Source organism: Ptiloglossa arizonensis, chromosome 13 (assembly GCF_051014685.1).
Source record: "Ptiloglossa arizonensis isolate GNS036 chromosome 13, iyPtiAriz1_principal, whole genome shotgun sequence".
NCBI classification, from domain to species: domain Eukaryota; kingdom Metazoa; phylum Arthropoda; class Insecta; order Hymenoptera; family Colletidae; genus Ptiloglossa; species Ptiloglossa arizonensis.
The window spans coordinates 7,244,201-7,271,148 of NC_135060.1; the positions used below are offsets into that span (position 1 = coordinate 7,244,201).

General features: G+C 45.4%; 1 protein-coding gene across 3 annotated transcripts in view; it reads right to left on the reverse strand.

The window, feature by feature from the left end:
• Fhos (Formin homology 2 domain containing) overlaps nucleotides 1-26,948 on the reverse strand; it is a 287,057-nt gene that overhangs the window by 192,985 nt on the left and 67,124 nt on the right. For all 3 annotated transcript variants that reach the window (XM_076325750.1, XM_076325751.1, XM_076325748.1), the window contains exon 2: nucleotides 3,696-3,805. In XM_076325750.1, the coding sequence (XP_076181865.1) occupies nucleotides 3,696-3,805 (110 nt within the window). The remainder of the gene's footprint in view (nucleotides 1-3,695; nucleotides 3,806-26,948) is intronic.

The following is a 26,948-nucleotide window of genomic DNA, read 5'->3' on the forward strand; positions in this document are numbered from 1 at the left end:
ACCGGGTACCGTGTGTTGTATTTCGTCGATACCAACGTGCAACGACGATACTGACGCGATTAGGTGTAGCGCGAGAAATTCGGTAGGGAAGATACCGAACGAGATAGTACTCGGTACGAATTTTCGACGTCGATCGTCTTAAACGTCTTTCGAAGATATGAAAGTCTAGGAAAGAATGCACCGATGAGAGAAATCGTTGCAATTTAAATAAAAGATTATGCGTTTCTCTTGGGTAATATCGACCGTAACAGCGGGATCAAAGATCGATCGGTGCGTAAACTTTTCGAGACGAATAATTTTGTTGGTGGTCGTGTCGCCTCCGGTGTCGCGACACTTGAAAATTTAAATGTAAATATTCATTCGTAATGTTTACTTCGGCTTCGCGATATTCGATACGCGGGTACCGGTGTGTGACCTTCGAGAGATGAACGAAACTCTACATAGAAAAACATCTATCGATACTTTCGCAGTAACATTGCCACTCGAGTGTTTCGTACGATCGTGTGTGCATTTAGTTGTCGCTTGAAACGAGATTTCTCCCGCAATACCGAACGTGGATCGAGAGACGCTGTCAAGTGCTGACAGTATGGCAGCGTGTACCGAGAAATAGTAGCGGAACGAAGGGGAACGTTCGATCCGCGATACTGTTTTCTATCGTAGAATCAACAACGCGTTCTCATTTTCTTTTCGTGTACGCCGATCGTCGGTGAACGTTGGAAAGCTCCATTATTCGCAGGGTATATGCTTCTTGCCACTTTTTGCCTTGTTCCAGCTCTCGAGACTTTTAATTAGGGGTCTTGGACAGGTACTGTTGGAAGCTGACGAGAATGATCCCGAGGGGTACCACAAAGTAAGGAGATCTCGTTTTCCTCAACTCGGTTTAATACACAGTTGTACGCGAAGGATTCGAGATTCGAGGCAGCTCGATAAATGCCTCTCCCGATAAGTCTCGCTCAGTTGTGCGCGAAATTCTGACTCAAACGGAACGCGCATACCTTTTGGGACCATGCTCCGTTTCCAAGTGTGTATCAACTGTACTCGAAACGCTTGGTAATTTTTAACGGAGCTTCCTCGAAGCTTATCTCGCGAGAAGTAACGCAAACGAAAGATAAAGAAACAGAGAATTCGAGCGAGAGTAAATTGTTTCTATCGTGGTTCGACAAACGTGTACGAGCGAACCGTGGCAAGCTGCAACAATTTCCAACGCGTCGGAGAAAACCCAGCGAGTTAGTTACAGCACGTGGAAGAAGATTCGAGAGTATCGAAGAGGGATTCCAGCGGGTACGCGCGTGTTGGAGCGGCTTCGAGCAAGTTGGAGCGCGTTGAAAAGAGTTTGAGCGAGTAGCAGCGGGTAAAAGAAAATTCTAGCAATTACGCGCGAGTTACAGCGGATACGAGCAAGCTAGAGGTCGAAGAAGCGAGTTGGAGCGGTTTCGATCCCATCGGAGCGGATTCGAGCGAGTACCAACGTGTCCGGCCGGGTCGGAGCGTGTTGGGAACAAGTCCGCGCGAATTGGAGCGGTTCCAAGCGCCCTGTGCAGGCAATAACGCAATGGAAATCGATATAACGTTCTCTGCACATAGAGAACACGAGCGAGAAAACGAGGAAAGGGTAACCCTCGTTTGTTGACGCGGAGAAAAGCTTGAAAATCCGGACAACCGTCGAGCGAAGTGGCCCGCCCCATCGTGGAACTTTCCCGAAGTCGAAGAAACGAAAATTCTTTATACGCGAACGAAATTCTTCCGCTTCGAGAAAGTATTCCACGGTTACCGTCGCGGATGTGCGGCAACCCGAGCTGGAAAACTTTTTTACGTGCCCTCCCGCTCCAAAAGAAAAAAAAAAAAAAAAAAGAAAAAATTGCAGAGGAATCCATTTCTTTTATCTTCCCCATTTCCCTCGCATATTTTGCTCTTTCGTGGCCACTGGAATCTCGTAAGAAACTCCGAGCTCCGCGCTGTGCGGAGCTTCGAAAAAGAAAGAAAAGAAAAGGAGGAAAGATCCGTGCTTCGAAAAACAAGGACGAAAACTCCCCGAAAGATCGTTGTTTGCTTCTCGGTTACGTTCGACTCGCGAAACGAATGAGATTCACTGGTCGCGGCTCGCAAGTCGAAGGAGAATCGCGGCTCGCGCACGCAGTTGCACAAGTTTAGCTCGACGAGAACACGGACCCGTGGGATGTAATTTTCATCCAATGAGTAATTCATATCGGTTCGGCCCGAGAAGGAAGTCGGTCCCTCCGCGAGAACAGACACAATAAACGCGATGAGTCTTTCGCGTCTTTCAACGGCCATTGTGAGCGGCCGAGTGAGCGGCCCGCGTAGGCTCGATGGAAACGGAAAATCAATGAAAACTAAAAAAAAGAATAAAAAAAAATGAAAAGAGAAAGAACGGATACGCGTAATGCTCCGTTGCCCGCCCAGCCACTGACGCTTTACCGCGGCTGATATCGACGAGCTCCGCTCGGCCTTAACGCGAATCCGATACGCGGATTCAGCTTCAACGCGTCCCCATTTTCGGGGAAGAATCACCGTCTCCTTATCTCCGTGGAGTTTCGCGACGAAACGCTTTCGCGAATTGAATTCGGTTCGAAATTTTCGGGAACCAGCTCCGGAACGATGCTCCGAGAGATACGATTTCCTCGAGCGTTCGCAAAAGTGTTTTTCGATAGTTGCCTCTCGAGTCGCGGATATTAAAAACTAGTTATCGTTTCGAACTATTAGCGACGAAACTTTTCGAAATTGTGGCTCCATCGTAATTTCTCGAGCGTGATTACACGCAAAGTTGTACGTATTTGGATGTATACGGTTAGGTATTGGAACTTCTACCCGAAATATTTTTCTCCATCTTGCGTTATCCTATCAATGAATCCCGAGATGGAATTATTCGTCTCCTCAATTATTCTATCGCTCGGTGAAATGTTTGCAGGAAAAAAGTGTTGGTAATTGTTTTGAGAAAAATGAGGAACGTGTTGATACTCGATTCGAAAGAGAAGAAAACATCACGATCGATACGCTTCGATCGCGACGATTGTAACTCTGGATCCGCGCAAAGTAGAGAGGATTGTTCCGAGTAACAGTTATCGCGGGGCAACGAGATGCGCGTAGAAAACTGAAGAGGTCTTTATCTCTACTCCGGTGGTCCTGGTGTCGGTGTTCCGTTTTACAAAGAGCATCACCGAGCCGTGAATACCGCGAAAAAATTTCGTTGCTGAAAGACGGATCGTTAGAGAATAGCGTGGCATCGAGCAATTTTCGGGGTGAATGAACTTTTCGAGCGAACGGATCGAGCGACTGTAGGCGTGAATGACAAGTGTTCGAGGCAGTGCAGGAAGAGGATCCAACGAACGTTTAGGCTTCTGTTGGCGGAGATATCGTTGCACGACGACGCGAGACATTGATGCACGGTGAACGGTGTTAAATCTTAAATTAAACGCGATCGATCATTGCTTAATCTTCATCGACACGATCGTCGAATTATCATATTGTATTATATTCATCGATATCGACGAAAACAACATTCGGTTATCATTTTTTTCTTTCTTCGTAATTTAAACATTTTTCTTTTCGGTTTCAAGATACCTTTTTCCCATTATAACGCGATTCACGTGACATCGCGTCCGAATTCACGTAAGAATTCTCGAAAGGTGTGAGTTTGGCTCTTATCAACGATATTAGTAATCCACGGTGAGACTTACTTCGTCTGGAAGCCCTCGAATTCTTCTTGCTGCTCGTTGATGGAGGCCTCGAGGTCCAGGTAAGCGCCGTAGTCGCCGTCCTTGTACAGCTGCAGCGCCGTGTCGTCGAGCTGCAATGCAAACAACGAAAGAGATGCATAATATCGTTCGTTGATTTCGCTCGAAATTCAGGAGTACAATGTACACCGTCGGGGAGGTCTGACTAGGGTCGATCAGTTCCCCTACCATCGCGCGCAATGTTCCTATTGGCCGAGAACGGCGAAGAAGTACGACGACGCCCGATCGAGACAATACGAGCGGTGGTGGGGGAACTGGTAGACCGGAGTGGAGATGTAAACGCTTGTCTTCTTGTCGCGGACGCACGCTACATTTTCATATTGTAGAGTAAAATTCGATTCGTTGCACGTCGTGGGTAAGTTTTTTTTATCAACAGGACCCGCTTCTTCGAAGATTTCTTCTCGTTGGCTTTTGACAGTAGATAGGATGTACGTTATACGTACTCCCGTGAATATCAGAAGAGTCGATATTTTTCGTAAAGAGGACCGAAAATGCAATCCGTGTTTTAAGAGAAAAAGCAGCGGTTATCGAAAACTTTTCGCAACGATTCTATACGCCCGATCGTAATAAAGAGAATTTTCTTTCGTACGAAAATAGATTTTTGTCTTCTGGTCGCACAAGTGGCGTAATATTTAATATTTTATTCCAGCGAGTCGGTAGTTGTCTATTACTTTCACGATGAAAAATATCAAACGGATATTCCTTCGTGAATTTGTAGATTCACTCTCGATAAGTGTTTCGATATAATATTTCTTGACTGGGGTGTATATACGTGTCCGTGTGAGTATACACAGTGGAACCTCGATATTTGTATGCAAATTTCGTTGCATTGTGTTGCGAAGTGGATGGTCACTTAGCGACAAGTGCCGAGGCTCGTGTTTGAGACAAAAGCAGATTATTGGCGAGAGACTGTACGAGAGGTTAAGCACGGGTCACACGTTGCGTAAGTGGAGCTCGGTCTTATTGGATCGGTTGCGTCGATAATGACACGAATCGCGATACTCGCAGGAATTTTAAGGCTTGTTTTCGCGCAGTTATAGAGGTTCTGTTGCACTTTACTAGAAATACTTGAGAAAAAAATAATCGTTCGTTCGTAAAGAGCGATCCACGTTGGCTAAAAATTAAACGTTCAGAGTCGAACGCGAAGAATTTTCTGAAGAACGCGGTAATTTTTGTAAAGGACACGTTGGTCCTGATAAATTCTCAATGTTTACGATCGGTTACGAATTATAGTCGGGATCGTAAACCGTGATATTTTCATCTACTATTAAAGAGGTTAACCGACCATATTCGACGACACACGAGACAATAATGTTCAAGGTTGCAGAGATAGGTACAACGAGGCTCGCACAATGAGTATTTTGAACACGTTGGGAACCGGGTTAAGCAACGAGTGAAATCCCAGTGCTTCGTCAGCACTCTGCTTTTAATATGTAGCACATTCTCCTTAATGTCACTCATCTCTGCCCTCGTGCGACCTTGGATATTAAAGTGCCGTATATCGTCGCGACTCGACGGTCGCTTTCGTACGATACCAGCGTTCCTGATGCAAAATTTATTGCAAATTTTCGAGGCCGATTCGAGCCACCGTATTCCACGTAAACGAAACCGAAGAAAAAACGAAAAGAACAACGAAACTTTCTCTCTTTTCGTCCACGTCGCGAACGCAAACAAACAAACAAACAAAAAAATGTTAAAAAGTATCGCAACGACGCACTCTGTATAATTATTCCGCGTCGCAAGCGCGTTCCAAGCTTTACAATATCATTTTTTACCCGATTCCCCGTTCTTTGTTCGGACAAAAGGAATATTCTTTTTTCGATTCGGGTGCGAGTACGTTACATTTTTAATTATTTAAAACGCTGCGATACGGACCTTGTGACCAAAAATTGTTAACGTTCCAGTGATGTCCGCGACACGGTGGAATTGTCGAGAGACTGGTAGACGTCACGGATGTTTTTGCGTTCGAAATCCGTACAAAATAGATATTCGTCCTCGAAGAGATCGGTGAACGGAGTTTGGAAAAAGCGTACACTTCGATCGTAACGACGACGAAAGAAAATAACGATCGATACGTCACGGATGTTTTTGCATTCTAAATTCGTACAAAATAGATATTCGTCCTCGAAGAGATCGGTGAACGGAGTTTGGAAAAAGCGTACACTTCGATCGTAAGGACGACGAAAGAAAATAACGATCGATACGTCACGGATCTTTTTGCGTTCGAAATTCGTAGAAAATAGATATTCGTCCTTGAAGAGATCGGTGAATGGAGTACACTTGGATCGTAACGACGATGAAAAAAAAATAAAAATCGATTACGTTGCAATTGTATCGGTCGTTAGGTAGTTCGCGGGAGCGTTGAACACGGCCAGGTCGTCGAGGAACGAAGGTCCCGGAACGAGAAACTCGCCCCGAGCGAAGAGGGCGAGAGGAACCTTTATGTCGTGCAATCTAGAAACGGGAACCGCGCGAAGCTCCTGCAGTCGTCACCTAATTTTAAACTCCTGCCACTTTGCGAGCTAGACGGACCCGGCGTGGCGGAAGCTGCGTCACGGGAACGGGAAACTCTTCGCGTCGCGTTTATTGCTCGAGGATTTAAACGCTTCCTGATTTGCCCCTCTCGAGTTCCTCCTTGCCGCGAATATCGCCGTGAAGTGGTCTCTAAAGTGTTGTGTAAATGTTCACACTCGTTGCGGCTTAGTTTTTCGAGCGCGTTAAGCGCTCTTGAAATGTTTCAGTCGAGAAAATGGAGGGGAAACCGAGGCAAAGAAATTCGAAATTCTCCTACGAGGGATCGCATTTCCCTCGGGCAACGATCACGCGTTATTACCGCGATAACCGCGTTACCGATGCGTTTCGTTCGATCGTCTAATAGTTACTTTTCGCACATCGGTAGGAAATCGGTCAACTCGGTAATTTTATTCCCGAGGAAAATTAGAAACTCGCGACTTTTACGTATTTGTTGCTCCGGTGAATCCGCCCGACGCGGAGAACACCGTTAACGACGATAAATTTTACAAGTTCCGGAAACTGAACACGGAATAAACTTCCTCGACTTCTACGGAATGGCGTGCAACGATGTGACGCGAGTAAACTTTTAACCTATAAATTAGCCTTTCGATCAGTCGCTTTGAAATGAACCGCGGCGAAGTGTTTTTTGTTTTTACATTTAACGGTAACCTTTGTTTCTTTTTTTAGAGTTTTTTCCGGACACTTTTGAATTTATTCGTTCTTCGACACTTTTGGATTTTATCGCGGGTCTTCTCGGACCGTTTCAGTTTTATTTGCGTTTTATTTGTACCGGACAGTTTACACACAACGTTTAATAGTTATCGAGAGCGACGCGTATCGCGATAACGGGGTTACCCGTGAATCTTTCACTCGGTTTGGAAATATTCGTGCCCGGGCGACCGGCCGGATTGAAACATTTTTCTCATCGAGCAGCCCCATGGCTTCCGTGGAATGAGTTCAACGTACGAATAGGCCTCTTACGGGTCAACAATTCGGGCTAATGCGGCTAATCTGCTAAATTTATCTGCGGATAATTTGGTCCACATACGCCGTTTCCGTGTACGCAAGATGATAATCTCTTGATCCGGAATCAGGTGGTCCGCGGTAGATATACAGCGTTAAGCCTACGGTTGCGTCATCGGAGTGCTACGAAAATAGAACGCGGGCAGACCGTGGGTCGCGAATGTAATTTAATTACTTTAAAAATAATACCACTAGCCGCGCTCGCGAAAATAACTTTATTAGCGCGTTGCGGAGCGCCGCGTAACACTCGACTACCCGGTTACCCAGCGAATTCTGAGTTACTACTAGTTTTTCTGCTCGAAATACGCGCTGATCCGTTTGGAGAGAAAAAAAAAAGAATAATAATAATTTATTTGCACGCGACCGAAACCATTCTTCCGTCGAATTTTCCTTCAACTTGACCATGGTCTCGCAAGACGAACGAATAAATTTCCACGATCAATTCGACAATGACCGTAATTGGAATTTATTCGACGACCGATCGCGAAATATAGACACACGTTTTATGTATATCTGAGAGTTTCTGTTCCAATTGATACTTATTTCGAGAACGAGGTAGATTAGTTTCAATTATGGAATCCACTTGGAAATATACTTACTATGGCAAGATCGAATAAAAATAATTAAGATAGGAATGCACGATGTTTATGTATTCAATTTCGTTTCGATCATTCCTATTTACGGTATCGTTATCGCAACGAAATTACCAATGAGTAGAAAGTCGTTGACAAATCGTTAATATCCTGTCTCGATGATTTTCACGTGGAATTCATTCGTCGTTCGATTATCGACACAGATATCCGTAATATTAATAATACACACACACAAGGATCTAATCCGATCGACGGACGATTATAATTTACTTCGACTCGGTCGTAAAGACTGGCGAATCGTTGGATAATAAATACCGAATGTCGAGTGTCCCTGACGGAAACGAATCCTTTCTTCGGTCGGTGGAGCTCCATTTTCGAAATGTCGCTGCAACGCGGGATTCGGATTTGCCGATGTTTATGGCACGCAGTCAACCGAGAAGAAATAACGTCACGCGATAGGTACGGAAAGATATCGCGGAAAACGCGAGCGAATAGGAACAGATGCGAACGAGAGAAAACGGAACGGAGAAAGTGACGGTGAATGAATGAAAAACAAAGAGGCAGCGGGTAAAGTAGTGGTGGCGAGCCAGAGAATCGAAAAGTTCTAGTCTAAACACCGCTTTAAAAATACTTCGAGAAACCTGGCCCGCCATATTTATAATCGCGTTACGGCCGTCGTCACTGGAAAAACTATTTCCCAGCTTCGCTATCGAGAAGCGTACCATCGCGATGAAACTGCTTCGAATACGTTGTTCGACGAGAATATCTCGTGTCTCGGGTGAAAAAATGAGCAATCTTTAAGATTTTCTTCCAGGTTTACCAAACAACGTATTAAACCGAAACTTTTTCTACTGGATGATACACTTGAGAGGAAATTGGAGAATTTTTCTTACGTTGTTTCCTCCAATAGCGCACGAGTTATCAGCGACGTCCCGATGCAGTGAAATGTCATCGTAATCGGTGAATTGCCGCTGCACCCATTAATTGGAAACGAAAAATGCCAAATGCACAAAGCGGTTGTGCAATTGTTTGCGCGATCGAAGCGCTTGAACTTTGAACCGAACCAGGTTCGATTCGAACCAGGTAGTCGATCAATTTCGTAACCATTTTGTGGTTCATTCTTTCCGTGCGTGTAACGCGAATAAATTAGTTTATGCAATCGTTAAGCGAGCACTTTATTATATCTTTTCAGCGGTCGCTGTCGCTGTTTCGCATTGCAAACCGATTGTACTGTATTGTACAGGGATAGCTTGTACGGGTCGCAAATGTCTGGCCATCGACCTTTCGGAGCACGTTGCTCCATTATTTTTCAAACATTTGCGAACAGAGCTTGACTCTCCTACACGATCAAACCGATCGAAATATTTGCCTGAGATCGAATCGAACTCTTTCCAACACCGTAAGAATTTTTACTCTTCGCGAAACTGGCACAGAAAATTCGCGATCGCTCTTCGAGAAAAAAAAACAGAATATAAAAACAGCATGGAAAAATACTGACCAACAGCCTTTGAGAAGGCGTAACTCTACGAGTTTTTAAACATTTGCCAATCGAATTCATTAAAAGAAATATACATTTAGGATCGAATCGAAAGCAACGGAAAATTCGCCATCGTTTGTAAAAGAGAAAGAGAGGAAAAAACAGAATACAGAAACAGCATGGAAAAATACTAATGAACAGCCTTTTACAACACGTAACTCTGTCACATTTTGAACGTTTGCGAATCGAATTTGTTGAAAAATGTATACATTAAAGTACACGAATCAAACGCTATCCAACCTAAGAATTTCTACCCTTCGCGAAGTCAACGGAAAATTCACGATCGCTCGTAAAAAAAAAAAATAAAAAATACCAGAATATAAAGGCAGCGCAAAAAAATAGAAAAGTGTGAGAAAAGTCAAGGCGAAGGAACGGATAGAACGAGAATTTGTTATAAAAAATATACATTAAAGTACACGAATCGAACGCTATCCAACCTAAGAATTTCTACCCTTCGCAAAACCAACGGAAAATTCACGATCGCTCGTAAAAAAAAAATAGAAAAAGAAAAAATACCAGAATATAAAGGCAGCGCGAAAAAAAAATACAAAAGTGAGAAAAGTCAAGGCGAGAATTGTCTTCATCGTACGGCGAAGGAACGGTATCGAACGAGAATAGAAGAAAATCGAAGCGAGAGCGCGGGTGGTGACACGGAATAAAACGAGAGGGGAATTAACTTTGGGGGTGTAGAAAATCGTGCGTGCGTGCGTGCGTGCGTGCGTAGTTTCTCGTAAACGTGAGCTGAGAAGGGAAACGCGACGGCGCGGTTGACCCATATTTCTAAAAATCACGCAGCTTCAAAATAGTCCGCCGCGGGCGAAGTAAGTGCCGGTTATAATGCAGGCGCGTGTATGCTGGCCCGGCGACTGCATTTCTCTGGTTTCTAGGCGTCCCGCATTCGGTGGAAAGCGATTGGCTTGCGTAATCCACGTGTCTGGGTACCGCTCCGTGTACGATCTCTGGCCTTCAAAGCCTGTGACGAAATTGGTCAACCGGAAGTGAACGCGTGTCCGCGCGAGGGAGGGACACGGTGTTGCACCAGTCACCACGGGAACAATGGCGTACCGTTTCTTTCTGGTGACTCGACCCCCGTTCGCGGTTCGCGCGATAATAAACAGTCCCTGGTATCGAAAAAAGAAGGTAGAGAAAGAAGAAAACGATGCCGCGAAGAATAAACCCGAAACGGGGTCTTGTATCGTCCACGAGGAAGAAACGAGAAAACAAAGGAGAAAGGTGAAGTCGGGAGGGATCGAACGACGTTTCATCGGTCGGAAGTTCAACACTGTTTCTTGTATACCCTCGCGATATCACCTTCCGGTGTTCGAAGACGGTTCTCGATCTTTTCTTCGATCGATCGTTTCTTTTTCAACGGGTTTTGGTGAATTGGGTAATGAACGGTGAAACGTATCGGGAAGGATCGCAAGTGTACGCGTTACGCGCGTACGAGGATGTATATCGTAAATACGATGCATCGTGATATCATTGCACAGAGTGGAACACCGACTTCGCGAGACCTCGAAGACGATAGGAAAATAACGAAATTGAATGGACGAGAGGAAAAAATATGTTTCTTCGATCGTATCTGTGATACGTGCTATTGAAAGGTCTCGGACTTTTCAACGATAATGCACGCAAGACTAATTAACCCGTCGAGGTCGAAACGAATCTTAGAGGTTTCTTGGAGTATCGTGCCAAGTGTGTTGCAAACGAAAGGCCGGTCAGGACATAGCTTACGAATCGATACGTACGTGCTTGGTTTAAACGGAGTGTACGTGTCGTGGATGCGGATAAAAAATACTTTTCTAAATACGAACGAAACGACGACCTATTTAACGAACGAGATAAATGCTCCTCGCCGGTGTTTATCTAACTATTTCGAAATTCACAATGCCGGGAATTGCGTTCGAGCGTAATGCGTTTGACGTTGTATAAATATCTTCGTTAAGGTTCGCTTTTCGTGGAAGGAAACTCGTTCCGAGCGAACGCAGAAGATTATTTATGGATCGATACGTCAATTTAGAATTCCAAAGCGAAAAGGAGCCTCGTCCGGCACGTTCGGTGAAGAATTTAATTAATCATAAGGTTAATCCAGTTTTACCACGCTCCGATAGCTCTCTTTCCGATACACGCATCATGGGAAAGTTGTTTAATTAACCATTTACAGTCTCACGGGTCTCGTATGTCTTCTGCGCGGACAGTTCAATGTTGCCACACGTCATGTTGCGAGTGCTGTCAACGCGTTTCACGTGAAATCATTTCGAAGACTGTTTCTGCCGCGATTGAGAGAACGCGTATCCTCGATCGAAATTCAAGCAGCGACATCCTACAGATATCTCGTTCCAAGGAAAATAAATGAAACGCGGCTCGATCGATTCTCGTTTCGTTAAAGATCGAGTAGAAAAAAAAGAAAAACCTTCTTCACAGGTTTAAGCATCCTCGTAGATCTCGAATTCGATTCGTACTAGACACCTCGATCGTCGGCGCGCAAAGAAACGCATTAACGCCGTTTTCGTGTTATCTGTTACTCGAGACGCATAAATTTATTTTTAAAATACGACTCTTTTATTCGTCCTCATTGTTACGCAAATAATATTCAAATATTCACCTCTTTCGTTATACCGGTCGGCGATTCTTTCCGACGAATTTACGTTCGTAATTAATTCGTTAACACAATTTCGCTTTCATAATTCCCTCCTTACATCGGGACTCGTTCGTTCGCTCGAATTTTCCCGGCGACCGTTTCGAAACGAGATCGACGTTTCGGGTAATCGATATCGAATTCGTTGCTCGTCCATTTGATCGAATTGATATAAAAATTTCGCGACGATAAAAATTAAAAGAATCGGAGACATCGAGCCGCGTGATGCGATCGCGCGTATTCCGAAAAGACAGCCTTGAGTTGTACCATTTACATAAATACATTTACACCAGCGGTACATTCGTTATTAAATTTGCATTTATCGGCGTTACGTTCCTCCTTCTTTGCATTTTCCGGGTCCCAGCGTTGACTCGAAGTTTCGTTCGAATTGTCAAACGGTCGTGAAAAGTTTGAACGGTTTGTTCTCGTTGGACGTGCGACGACGTTTCCCTGTTCCACGAGTATTTTTTCGTACACAATACGGTCCAATTTAACCGTCGTAATAATCAAGCGAGGGGCATCCAAACAACGGTCGAGCGACGCGTGTTGACGTAACGCGCATCGCGTCGACTCCTACGACCATAAACGCCGTCGGTGGAGCAAGTTGACCAGAGACTTCTCCTTTCTCGAGTGCCACCAGGATTTTCCCTGTCCTCGAGGGAGCCACGTTGTTTACCGAAAGCCGTTTCAACAACCGACAAACATTTCACGACGCCACTTTTGACCAACATAATCGACCCTTTTCGTACAAGAGACGCGAAACCGCGGGAGAACGTCAGAACGTTGCGTTCAACCGGAATGTTATTTAATGCCGCGAAACGAACGACATACACCGCCCAACCGCTAGAAACAGGTTATTGTAATGTCTTCTGCGAAATTGTCGTCGAATATACGTCTCAATGTTGCGTTCCATGGACAGGGAACACGCGGGCTTTTCGAACGCGATCGAGTTTCGAGATATTCTGTACGGTTTTTTGCAAATTTTCGAACGAAATCGTGCAACGTTTCTGGACAACAGTGACTCCCCGATGACCGAAGGCTATTTCGAGCAACGAAAGTTACTCTTCGAAATTTAAGACCATCGAAAATAAAACTCTCACGGGTTGGAACGAATTCCATTGACCTTGACAGCAATAAGAAAAGAAACACGATTCAGAATTTTTGTACACTCGAATGGAATGATATCCTTTATTGTAACTTTGCCTTCGGTAACGGGAAATCTTTCAGAATTCTACGAATTTCTAAGAAGCAATCGATCCGGTACGTATCGCGCGAAAACTCGAAATCGAACCGATGGGAGCTTCGTCGTTGCGAAAACAAAATCTCGACGAAATTCGAATCCCGTGCCTTCTGAAATCGAAACGGAAATAAAAATCACACCGGACGACTATCTTTTACGTGCTGTCGAGACGCGAAGGAAGCAAAAACAAAAAGAAGAAAAAAAAAGGCGGTAAAGTTCGTCCGGGAGATTCGACGATAAAAGGACACCGCGGCGGGAGTTTATGCAAATTCGACGCGAGTAACGCTGTCCCTGGGGTACGAATGTACGAAACGCGAGCAAGGCGAACGAACGGCGCGAAGCTTATCCGGAAGCTCGTGACGATAAATATAATGAAAATTCAAGAGCGGCGCGCGGTCGGGTTTCAACGATTTGACGGAAGTTTCGCGGGACGAGATAAACGAAAGCTGGGGAAGGCCTTCCGAGACAATTAACCGAGACCACGATAGTCCCGGACACGGCGTTCTGCTCGACTGTGCGAAACTTTCACGACCGCCTTCCTTTTTGTTCGCCGTCACCTGCTACGAGACCGTGCACGCGATGGACTAACGCGTTACAGAACCATTCACGGAAAAACACCGATCCCCTTGCCCCCTGCCTCCTCGCGATTGATCGATAGGAACGAGATAACGTCGGTCTAAGTATCGGAAATAGTCTTATCTACCCCAGAGGCCTGTTGAGCGGGAAAGAGTTACAATGGAGAGTGAAACGCGCTCGTGTCCGCGTTTATCGGCCCGCGAGGAGGGTAACAACGTACCGAATAATCGCGCGCCTTTGACACACTCGGAAACACTTATCGGTTCCTCGTTACCGCGAGGAATTTACACGCTCGACGATTAACCGACACACCGTGTTGCGGCACCGTTGAACGTGAAATTGATCTTTCGCGCGACGCACGCTAACTTAATACCGAGAGGAGGCGGTTTCGTGCACTTTCGGAACCTCGAGAGGCGACGACTATGGTACTATCTCGTAGGGAGCACTCGCGACGAAATCTTTCGACGAAAATTAATTCTATTCTCAAATCTTTACCAGAGTAGGAATTTAAAAATTGATAAGCGAATAGGTGAAATTTGAACGCTGTTATTTCACTGAGAGGTTACGACTATGGTTCGATTTTGTACGGAAGATTACAGAAAAATGAGTTGCTCGAGTTGTTGCAATTCTGGAAATGAAGCTGCGTAAGTCTAACAAACGGGTAGGTGAATTTTCATAGGTACCGTTGTTGCACTCTGAGAAGTGATCCATACGCTACGAAGATCCTAAGTCTTGGTATATTTACACGCAAAATGCGAGCTGCGAAAACTGGAGAAACGAATCGGTGAAACTTCGTCTTTGTATACACCGAAACCGAGAGCGAGACACGGTGCGAGCGTTTCCACGAGGTGGCGGGGATAACCTTGCGACAATTTGACAGAGAGAAATGGCGACAATCAAACGGAGAGTACCGTATGTACAAGTGGAAGGCACAGTGCGAGTGCGTGACGTAGGTCGATTCACCGACACATTCGAGCGTTAACGATGTTTCTCTGTTCTCGTCGCTCTCAAGGTTACCATAGGTTCTTCAGCCATTAGCGCTGGAATATATGTCGTTAGAGTAGACCCAAGTGTGACCAGTCCACGATTAATTAGATCCCCGCGACGAAAATAAAACCAGAAACGTACGCGAAGCGGTTGGACAATACGTTAATTTATAATCGTAAATTATCCCTCGCGGTGCTATCGTCCATCCGGATCCCCCGTAGTTCGAATTTGTCACGCGTTGCGCTATTAACTGTTCGAAAGACGTTGCACGTTGGTACCAACCGAGTCTTCGCGAAACGAACACCGTGGTCCGATCCTGGAACGCGTTACGATTTCCACGATCGCCTCGATTCCAGAAATATAACGTTCATCCGGGACTCTCGCGTCCCGGGTTAATTATCGAGAGCCGTTCGGGGTCCCGCATCCGCGTAAACTCCGCGGAGTGGATTTACGTAAGGGGAAGTTAACTCGATGCCGGGCAAATTGTACGTGGAAATACACGAATATCGATCTCCGAACGGTATTGTCTCGCGATGTTCCAACGGCGACAACTTCGTTGGATTTTGTCAGCAATTAGTCCAAGTTACGATTCCGAGAGGTAACTTCCGCTCTCGGTGAGGTTACATCGTTCGGAAGCAGGCTGACCGAATTTTAGGACGGACGTTAATTGCATTTTAACGAACCGCGACAGACGTACGGTCCAATCGGATTAAAAGCGAGTTGAACGCAATCGGTCGTAACGGCGACAAGCGTCCCTAACGGTGCTCTTGAAATTCGCGGCTGGATGTTAAAACTGCGTTTAATAGACGCGTACCGTGTACAGGCTTGCCCGAGATCAGTTCGGTGTTTCGTTTTTAAGTAACTCGTGAAAGAAACCGAAGAATCGTCGATAAATTAAATATGGAGACTCGGGAATTAAAAGATTTCGGTAGTTTCTTCTTCGATTGCTTCACAGTTCCTCGAGTATCTTTCGATCCGTTGCGATTTCTACGGTAATAAAGTTCGAAATTCAATTTTCATACTTTCATTTCTACCCTGACGATTTTCCACGTATGGTCGAACGAAAGAACACTTCGATGTTAAGAAACATGTTAAAGAAAAAATGTTAAAGGGAGGAATCAGGATACAACGTCTCCACTTGTCTTTTGTAATCTGTGTGGTATCGCCTGACGCGTAAATAAAGAAAGAAATAAATCTCCCACGTTTGGATCGTTTGGCGGATTGTTTCAACCGATCGAAATGGCAAACGGTCGAGGTTCAGAACCGATTTTCGAAACACCCTGTACCCTGTCGAGCGTATTCGCAAATTATTATATATAGCGCTTATTCGTCGTATAAATATCGGCGCATCGTTTAGAATTCGACCCACGCGCGTCGCGTAAGATTTTTCCAGAGTGAATTATATCGCTCGAAGGTAGCTCCGGAAGGCGACGCTAATAATTAGTCTCGTTCGCCGCACGAAAGAGGGAATACAAATTTAAATTTGAAACCGCCGTCAATGGGCGGATGATTCCTAAAACGTTCCACGAGTATCCGCGTTTAACACGCTCGGACGACTATGTGGGCGGCACGTGGGCATGCATACACGTTCCCTTTCTTTCACGATGAACGTTAAAGGAAGACGTCTTACAGCTGTTGCAAGATTCGCGAAAGAGAAAGTAATCGGTTAACAATAACGAAACTACGTCCTCGTTGCGTTCCACGACTCGCGAGCCCGGATGCAAAGAAAAATTCAGACGAAAAAAAAAAGAAACAACGAAGCGAAAGTATCGTAGGTAGAACGTGGAACGATCGAAAATTTGAGACAAAATGATCGATTGGATTTGATTCTCTGCTATTGCGCGTACTGTTCTCTCTTGAAAAGGTTACCTAAGATAGAAGGAGGCTTAACGCGGCAGCAGAAGTTATATATATATAAAAGAAAGGGACCTTGTTCGTCGTTTGAACGAGTATTCTCAAGTGTCGATAGATTCCACGATTATCGTGGAAAGTACGAACGAGAAACAACGAAATCGTTCTTGCCGAATTGCCTGGCGCGGATGGGACACGGGAAATTGGAACGACAGCGATTAAAACGGTACATGCCCTTTGAAATACGAGTCGTCGATAACAATTGACGAACCACAGAAACCGATAACAAAACCTGCAGAACCGTCAAAGAACCGACGCTGAAAACCGCGGACTCGATGGAAGAAAAACCACCGACCCAATCGTGGGAACCGATGGGGTTGAATTCGAACTCGTGAGATTCGAGAGGGACAACCTCGGACTCGTGAAACACGATAGGGACGATTCTGGGCTTGCGGAACACGGCGGATAATGCGATCGAGTCATGGGAACCGAGAGAGAAAGAAAGAGAGAAAGAGAGAGGAAGAGAGAGAAGAATTCGGACGTCGAACCACACGACAAACTCCAAATCGTTTCACTATGGAATTTATTGAGCGACAAAGTTGCTTCGTCTCGTCGATCGTAATCGAAGAGTTGAGCTCTAACCTTCAACCGAGACGATCACGAACGACGCTGTTTACAATTTCAACATCGGGATCGGACGAGAGCAACCACCTAAGATTCGAAGCAGAGCGTGGTACCCTTTCGATGCTTCGCGAGGAAAGAAATCTCGAGTCATCGTCGCGAAAGTCGTCCAATAATCCTCTCGATTAAAACGTCTCGATCATCCCTTCGCGCTTCTCGAAATAAAAAAAAAAACATATCTTCGAAGCTGTCGCGACACCCGATAATTTCACTTCTCCCGGAGGAAACGACCCGAGACAAACTTGTCCGTTGCGTTCCCCATCAATTTCTCACAACAGGTGACTCGAAACTTCTCCGATTACCACCATAAAATACCACGCCGGCTTTAACACCGAGCCGAAAGCGTGTCGAGAACTCTTCCGAGTACTTCGAACTTCCTCCGGCAAATTCGCGTAAAAGGTTCTGCATTAAAGAGAGAGAAAGAGAGAGAGAAAGGGGCGTACGGAGTCGCTTAATCGCGCGATAAATTAGTTCGGTGGGTCGGGAAAAGAAAAGCGGCGGGTCGTGGCGGTAAGGAGGAAACCGAAGGACGAGCATCCCCATTAGACCCACGGAAAGATCCGGGTGGTAATAGCCGGGCGTTAACTTAACTCTGGACACGATCGCGGTTCGCGTATACCGGCGTAAAGGCCGGCCGTGATATTACGTGCGCGCGAGATACCGAGAACTACGGAAACAGCCAGCGGCGGTTCAGTTTCCGTTGGTAGCGTACGTACCTCGCACGTGGAAACCGCGATCGTTCGTCGGGTGCTCGGTGACCAACACCTAACCAACCCCTGTTCCCTCTCCGACCACTTATTCGACCCCGTACCGATGCGTTCCCATCGGTCGAACGAGTTTCGAATCAGCGAAAACGCCGACGAAAATTTCCCATCGACGATGCATCTCGGCGCGGTTCCCTCGCCATAATCCCGCTCGTTGGTTGTTCACCGCGACGGATGTTTCCGGCGATATGGATATTCGTTTCGCGGTCAGCCCGGGGCGAACCGGCGCGGGACGTATCCTTTGTGCGAGTAAATAATACGCTCTGGGATGGGAATTAATGGCGACGCGTCGTTACAACCGTTTTTCGATCGATCGAAACAGCTATAGAAACGTGGCGAGTCGGAGTGGGTCGTGGTCGCTAAAATCACCGTAAAATTTCTTTATTTTCAATTATATTTGTAATATTCAAACACGCGTAACGAATCCTCCGATGTTTCAACGGGGCCTATGTGAATTATACCCGTACCGAGAGGAATTGAGATTCATTCCGCTCGGCGAGTCCGCTCGGCGTAACGCGGCCCGCGTCGGATCGGAACTCGAAGAATTTAGGGCCGTATACAGACCGGAGAACAAGTTCTGGCCCTTGATGGAAACGTTCGGTGTGGGAATCTAGATTTTCGTTCAGCTGTTATTGCCAAGGTTAGACATTTGGGTTAACGATACACCTCTTCGATGATAACGATAACGTAATATACGATACACGATACGTAGTACTCGCCGGGAGAAATTAAATGTTGTTCGGTAAGTTCGTTTTTCTTCGGTGAAAATGAAACACGATTTTTTTAGAACGTGTAAATATTTTACTGAATTATATATTCTCCATTTTGGAAAACGAAATTACTTTCCGAAGAACGAAATAGTTTTAACCTACCGGATTCGAGTGATTTACAGATCTACGACCGTAAGGGTCGCTCTTGACCCAGTCTATTCCAGCAATCGGTGCTCCAAGATTCGATATATTCAACATTTATCACGATACTATTGGCAACTATAATCTTCTGGCGTAATAAGTACACGCGGAGGAATGTTAGGCATTCGGGCAGGTTAACGACAATGCACCTCTTCGATGACAATGATAATGTAAAATATATTTAAACACGAAACTCTCGGTCTACGCGCCTCGACTTTTTCACCACGACCCTTCCGCGCGTGACAAAGCCCTTTCTTCGACTGCCTCGTTCGTCTCCTTCAATCTAAAATCTTCGGATCCGTTCCCAATGATCCATGCACACTCTCGAAACCGATATCATACTGTAAACTGTAAACACAAATCTTTGCGTATCCTATTGTAAATATAAACATCCGCTCGGTGCTGTTCGCTCTGTGCTAACACCTTTCATTCACACCCAGTCGTATCGATATTTATCTCTTACCTACGTTACTGAATTGATCCGAAGTACTAGGTGTAGGTCGTTAAATACAAATATAAGGGAAGCATTTCCTTGCACTGTAGTAAATATAGCGTTTACGATGTAACTTTTGCGAATATAAGGTAACGTACTTAAACAGTAAAAATTATAAAGTAAATATTGCAAATCGACCGTGCAATCCATAAAATTAATTGCTAGTGTCCCCTATATACGTCGAATAGTTTTTGTCCCTTTTTGCTATTCCATTATGCACCGTGCACGGTTGTATTCGGTTACACGTTTGTTTAAACAAAAAATTCGGTACGCTTTTCAGCAGTACTCGCTGAATTAACATAAGCTCGCGATCCTGTCCGAGTAAATTACTACGTCCGTTTCGATGTTACGAGAGATTGGCTTTTATTTATGACACGTTGTGTGTAAATAAGGGAGGGTCGGTGAACGAGTCGAGAACTAAATGAAATATGTGAAAGATACGTCGAAGAAAATATTGACGTCCACCAAAGGAATTCCAAATGTCTTCTTTCTATTTCCACGCACGCTTATGACAAGTACAATAACCTGGCAAAAGAGAGTCGAACGAATTGGCATGGCTTCAACAAAAGTTGCATACCGCTCGTACCAGAGGTGGACAATATTGTTGTAGGTTCGTCAAAGGAATGGAACGAACAAGGTAACGCTATTGTCAACAAAATATTAACCGAACCATAAATATTCTCGATTATTTGAAATATACAGAACGATGAAGACATCTTGCTGTTGGATTACATCAAGATAAAATCTTATGCATATCGCCCGAATAACTGAACGATTTCCCCCCGATAAGTGAAAAGCTGACATCCCCACTATATCTGCTCTATCTCTCTCGCTCTTTGCGTATCGTACTTTCTTCGATTCTTGGAACAGTATTCGATTATTCGGGTGATACTGTAGCATCGATGTTTCATTGTGGAAAGCTTATGATACAAGTGCACGATCCACCGTGGTATATTGAAGCGTTTGCAAATTTTCTTACGAAATGGAAAAAATGACAAGTAACTCTTAAAGTAGCCGTATCGGTTCGTTTGATCGATTACATTTCCCCAGGTACAGTAGTAACAACGCTGCAACGGTAATACGATTATCTAACGAACTGTATCGCGATCGCGTTATAATTAATATCTCTCCGTGACTTTCGCGCAAGTATCGAATAAAAATAAATCTCGTTCAACGGGCGCGTACTCGCGCAATTAAAACGGTTTCGTTGTTGTCCCCGATCTCGATATTTTTCTCTCCGCGTTGATTTCCTTCTGTTTCTTTTTTTTTCTTTTTTTTTTTTCTTTTTAAATATTCGTCGACCACGCGAACGGTCGTGTCTCTTCCACGAAGTTGATCCCACGGATGTCTAATTTTATCTTCCCCCGAGATGCAAGAGGAGAAAGAAACGTAACCGGCTAACGATGTCAGAGTAATCGACAATGCGACGCGAATCGAGTTCTCGGCACCGTTCAATCATTCATGCGGTAAACAGGTTCCATTGAAGTCAAAACCGAGCACGCCATTCTTCGTCGCTCCCCTGTACAAAAATCGAGCCGTATTTATGCAAGCCGGTGCGTGCTCCTGTATCTCGAGAAGTCGCCCTTCCTGCAGGTGCTACTCGAAAGAAGAACGGGAGAGAAACGGGAACGGAGAACCAATGAGAGAAGTCACTTTGCTCGGAAGACTGGTTCTGTAAAAATAATCGCGAAATCGCGAACTTCGTTTCTTTTGCGAGGGACGGACGATGGAAATAGTAACCGATGGCATTTAACTCCGAATTATCGAATATGACACCGTTTCTTCTTTTTGCAGAACGTGCATCGATCTGTTTCTTTTCTCGAGGAATCTGACGAGATTCTATTCGGAAAAAGGTAAGGTAGAATTAAAATTATTTTCACGATTGTTTTATCATCGACCTTAGAGAATAATCCGTGAAAGAAGAACGCAGGATATTGTAACGATAACGTTGATCGCACCCCTGAAATTGGGGTGCATCGAAAACAATAAATACGAAGGAGCCAAAGATTAATAATTAACGTACCGTACCTCTTATACCTGACCTACCAACCCCTTGAAAAAAAAATACTTGAAAAAATAAAAATTGCACATCTTAGAGTCGACCGAACGACCGGTTAATTTCCAAGTGGACGTTCGATCGCTGATCTCGCTCGATCACCGTACCGTTGCCAGTATCGGATCGTTTCAAAATCGACGTTCAACCGGTGTATCATTTTCAATCGCCGTGTCATCAATACCGGTGCGTTTCTATATCGATGTTCAAACAGTGCGTCGATACCAGTTCATTCACTGGTGGATATTCAAACGGGACAAGTTCGTTTCTGTACATCGAACGGAGGTATCGATACCGATTCCACGTCTGAAATCAATTTCATCGTTGTGTATCCGCCGGATAAGTTTCTCGATAACGAAGAGTTTGGCGCAATTTTTATTTTTTCAAGGATTTTTGAATTACAAAAATTAAGGGACGGTATAAAATGTTGGATCACTCGGGGTTGGTAGGTCACGGATAAGAAATACGGTATATTAACTATTGATCTTTGGCGCCTTCGTATTCGTTGTTCCGATACACTCCGATTTCAGTTTCGCGGCCTTTAATTTTGCAGCTGCGTCGCTCGCGTCTTCTCGGGTAGGGCGAGTTCTCGCTCGGAGTCAGCGAGGGTGAAAAATTCGGCCCTGAATTAACCATACGCAAAATTCGTGGTTCGCGAACCGTTTGTAAATATTTGACAAGTGTTACGGTTCACCGACAAGCGGGAACGTCGATACGAGAGGACGACAGAGCCGACGACAAACAGACCGAGGCGACAGCGGACGTGTTTCGATGCAGGCCCAGAGAGAGCGAAACGGAGACAGCAATAGGAATAATATCCTAGAAACGTCCGGCCAGCCACTCTTCCAACCCTTCTGTCTTTCTCTCGGCACGAGTATTACGACCGAGGAGAGGATTCTTACCACGGGAAGATCCCTTTGTTCCTACTTCACAGGTTCTTGCGCGATAAAGAACACAGGTTGGAGAGGCATGGCATCTCATCTCGAGAAGTTCCTCTTCACCCACCTCCTTCTTCTCGCCCCTAGCTCCGTCTTCCTCGCCGGGCCTCTGTTTCGTGTCACCGGGTTGTCCTCCTCTCTTTCTCTTTCTCTCTCGACGTCTCCCTTACTCGCTCGCTTACTCGCTCTCTCGCACTTGTGCACACTCACTCTCACACTCGTACACACTCTCTCACATCTGTACGCACTCTCTCACATTCGTACACAGTCTCTCATATTCGTACACGCTCTCTCTCTCACACTCGAACACACTCTTCCATACTCGTACACACTTGTACACCTTCTCTCTTACACTCTTTCGCACTCTTTCACACTCGTGCATACTCTGTGATATTCGTACACACTCTCTCTCACACTCGTACACACTTTCTCTCGCACTCGTACACACTCTCTTTCAAACTCTTTCACACTCGTACACACTCTCTCCGAGATTCGTACGCTCTCTCTGTCCCTCACCTGTCCGTTTCTAGCTCGTGGACAGGAGGAGGCCGGCGACGAAAGCCGAAAGACGACGAGGGGAACGAGAAAGCGGATGGGTTTACACCTGAGCAATCTGACCGAGAGGAGGACCGAAGAAGCCCCGTGTTCCGCGCCCGAAAACGAAGCGTTCGACGGTGGTCCGGGGGAAGATACTTCCAGGAGGACCGCTTTTAACGCGCGGCTTTTTAACCGACTGCCCGAACGTGAGATGTTTATATACTCGCAACGGGCCGACCGAAACGACGAGTTTTTCGGCCCGCCGTGTCCTTGAGGATCGATCGCGCTCTTCGGGGACACTGGCGACCGGTTCAAGGACCTTCGCGGTTTCCACGAATTAAATCGATCATCCCGTTCCCGGGGCCGATGAATTTTTTATCGATCGATCGCGAAGGGCCTCTCGTCGATCACCGATCGAGTGCGTACCGATGAAGTTTTCATCGTTTCGATGGAAGAGACACCCCTGTGACTCGAACTCGGGACAACGATGTTCAAACTTTTGTCGAGAATCGGTTCGTTCGAAAAACGGGCTGGGAGAAACGGAGAAACGTCGATTTTGGCGAAACGTGGACGCGGTTAATCGCAAAATTTCAGTTTGCACGGTAGCGGATATTTTTATCGGGACTCGGATCGAATGTTTATCGTCGCGCGTGATCACTTCGACGCCGGAAGCTCGATTTGCAATCGGGCTCCATACAATCGTGATTGAACTTTCCCATTTTTCGTATTCTTCGTTCGAGCGCGAAAGATTCAAATGAGGAGCAACGGAACTGCAAATCGGAGAATCGGACGGAATATTATTTGCGCGTTTAATTAGTACGCGCGTTCGTGTTCCTCCCGCGAGCCAATTTAACACTCGTATCAATTACAAACGAAGAACTAATTAGGAGGAGCGTAAATTCTTCGTTCGTTGCTCGAGAAAAATATACAATTCTTTTATATTAATTTCAATGCTAAGAGACATAATTGCCGTACGTTTTCCGGGAATAATTTTGTTCCGGTTAGTTGCAATAATATTCCCAACGGTGAAATATTAACGTTCGCCGGTTGTGTAACAAAAATTGCAAGATAACGTCTCGCTGTTAATCGCCCGAGCGGAGAAAATTTTACGATTACATTTCAACGAAATTGTTAATCGCTCCAGATACGCTCGTTTCTATGAAAAAATCTCCGACTCGTAATTTCGAGGTGAGAAACTTACCGTAAAAAAATTTCATTCGCGCGCATATTACTTCCTACGGGAAAACCGAGTTAGACTCGATTGCGCTTTGTTCGATTGAATTCGACTCGATTCGACTCGACTCGATTCGAAGCAATTCGACTAGTGTTCAGAAACGGCGAATGTAAAGCGTTAGGAATTTTTAGTTCCCCAAAAATTAAACGACGATCTATTTAAATTTAAATTCCATTCAGGTGTTCCTCGGGTACCTCGACGAAGCGGATAAGTCGTAACTCGGGTACACGGTTTCGCGTCGCGCCACGTTCCATTCGCGACCGCGGTATCTATTTCACGTTCGATCGACAAAAGTTTGACCGATGGGAGCAATTGCAACCGTCGATTTAATTAACGAGCCATTGACGGCCGGTGAAGCGTAGCGATGACGTAACGCGTCGCGTCTATTACAACCGACCGGTTACAAAATCGTTACAAAATACTGACCGTATTCCCGATCCGACTTGAACTTTCGAACGTGACAAATCATGGAACGGATTGTCGCGAGTACGACCGAACTTTCTTCAGAGAAACTCGTTGCGAAGTTAAGGTCGAATAGAGTGTAACAGTTCTATAAGGGCAGAATTTACGTAAACAACGCGCGTCGACGTAGCTTTCCCATTTTTCTTCGTTCTTCGTTCGAGTATCGTCGTTCGATGGGGCGAAAAACTGTTTCGAAATTTCGTAAAACGATAAAAACATTGTTCAACGGTGGGAAAAAAAGAACCGGAAGCGTTTGGAGAATTTCGTTGATCGATTAACGGTGAACACATTCGGAACCGTGACTCTGTTCGTTTAATTACATTGTACACTTCTTCCGGAGCGAACACGCAATCGGTAGATTTAGTATACCGTAGAAGGAAAAGAATCGGTGTATCGAATTACTGAACCGAGATTCGAAGCCGGATCTTTTGTACGTTTCGAGCAATTAAGTTATCCAGACCGTCGACGAATCCTTCTCCTCTGATGCGAGTCTCGTAACTCGCAACGTCAGCCCACGGAACGAAGAAGCCGATGATACGCGTTTAACGCATCTGGTTACCTTTTCTCGCGATAAAACTCGAAAAGAAATTATTCAATTTCCATATAGGCGATGTTTCGTTGAAACGTTTATCAATCTCAACAGTTATCGAGTACGGTACGAGTTCGTCTTCGTTCACGCAGTCTCTACAATTAATAAAACACCAGACTGTCCGGTTTCGAGTTCAATGTTTCGACGGTTTAACTATCCCCGGAACGAAACGCTCGATAAATCGCGACCACCGAAGCGTCGCCGGTTTCGTTAAAACGCGTGTTCGCGGCAGGACGCTAATTAATCCGAAAAAAATTCAAGGATTCGATCGACCGCGAAGAATTTATCCTATCCTCGATCGCTTCGGCTCGTGGAACGAACTCTTTCATCGTTTTCCTCTCCACGCGTTGCGAAACGAACCTGGACCATTCGTTCGAGAAATCGTCCACGAAATTTCACTTCCTCGTGTATTTTCCGGACGAACGTTGCGCAATTTCTCCGATCGTCGGGACGAACTATCGTTGGGAAACGCGCCCAGAGGTAGAATGGTTCGTCGTTTACGCACGATTTACGAACGGTGGCATTTTATTGTCATCGAATACGCGATTTCTTGCCCGAGAAAGTCTACCGGATTTTCTCTCCCTCTCGTCGGGCCCGCTCGGACGAAAGTTAAATCGGCCTCTCGCGCGTTACAAATCGAGCTACGGCTACCGTGCTCCGGGATTATAAAGCCCGATCGACTCGTCTTATGTTCCACGACACACGATCCGCGATCGAACAACGCGGTGCAACCTGCGCGCGGATTAACGATTGCGCTTTTACTCACGGTCGAACCAGGGCTAATATCGCGGACGAAGCTACGAGGAGGCTTCCGCGACCGATACCCACCCGAACGATCCTAATTGAACGTTACTCGAATCTCGTTTCTTCTGGAACAACATTTCGGGTGACCTTAGCAGAAATTACGAACGAAACGAACCCGTTCGAAAATAACGGATCGTTTTTCACTAGGACGAGAAACTTTCGAACGAGTCTGCGAATAAATGTATCGTATGTCGTGTTATCGACACGTGACTCGCATTTGAATATGTAGATTTCGATCGAAGTTTCACTTAGATGCGATATACCTGCAACAGATGGATTCAGGTGCACCTGATGGATTTCGATAAAGTAACATTCAAATAACGCTCTACCCGACGGTTAGAATGTAAATATATATATAATTGTGATTTTTGTTTTTTTTTCGTTAAACTTGGATAAGACTTTCAGCGAACTTCGAAAGGGTAAGTCGCGGTGGTCGTTGACACGACGTTGAACAATCGAATGAAAAAGATAACTATTCTACGTAAGAATTTTTCGCTCTTTTATTCTCTGTGATCTTCTCTAAGTTGGTACAGAACGATTACCTTCGAAGCAGGTGAAAGGGAGTAAATTTCGTGGCTTGGAAGCGTTCTCTTCGACACGAAGGTGTAGAAAAAGAATGAAACCGGCGAGGAACCCGCGCAGGGGCTACGGACACCTTTCAATGGACGCTAATTCGACACCGCGTTTGAACGATGAGAGTTCCCTTATAAACGAGCAAAGCGTGAAATTCGGGCTGGCCTTTAGCGGTCTTCAATAATCGATACCGTGATC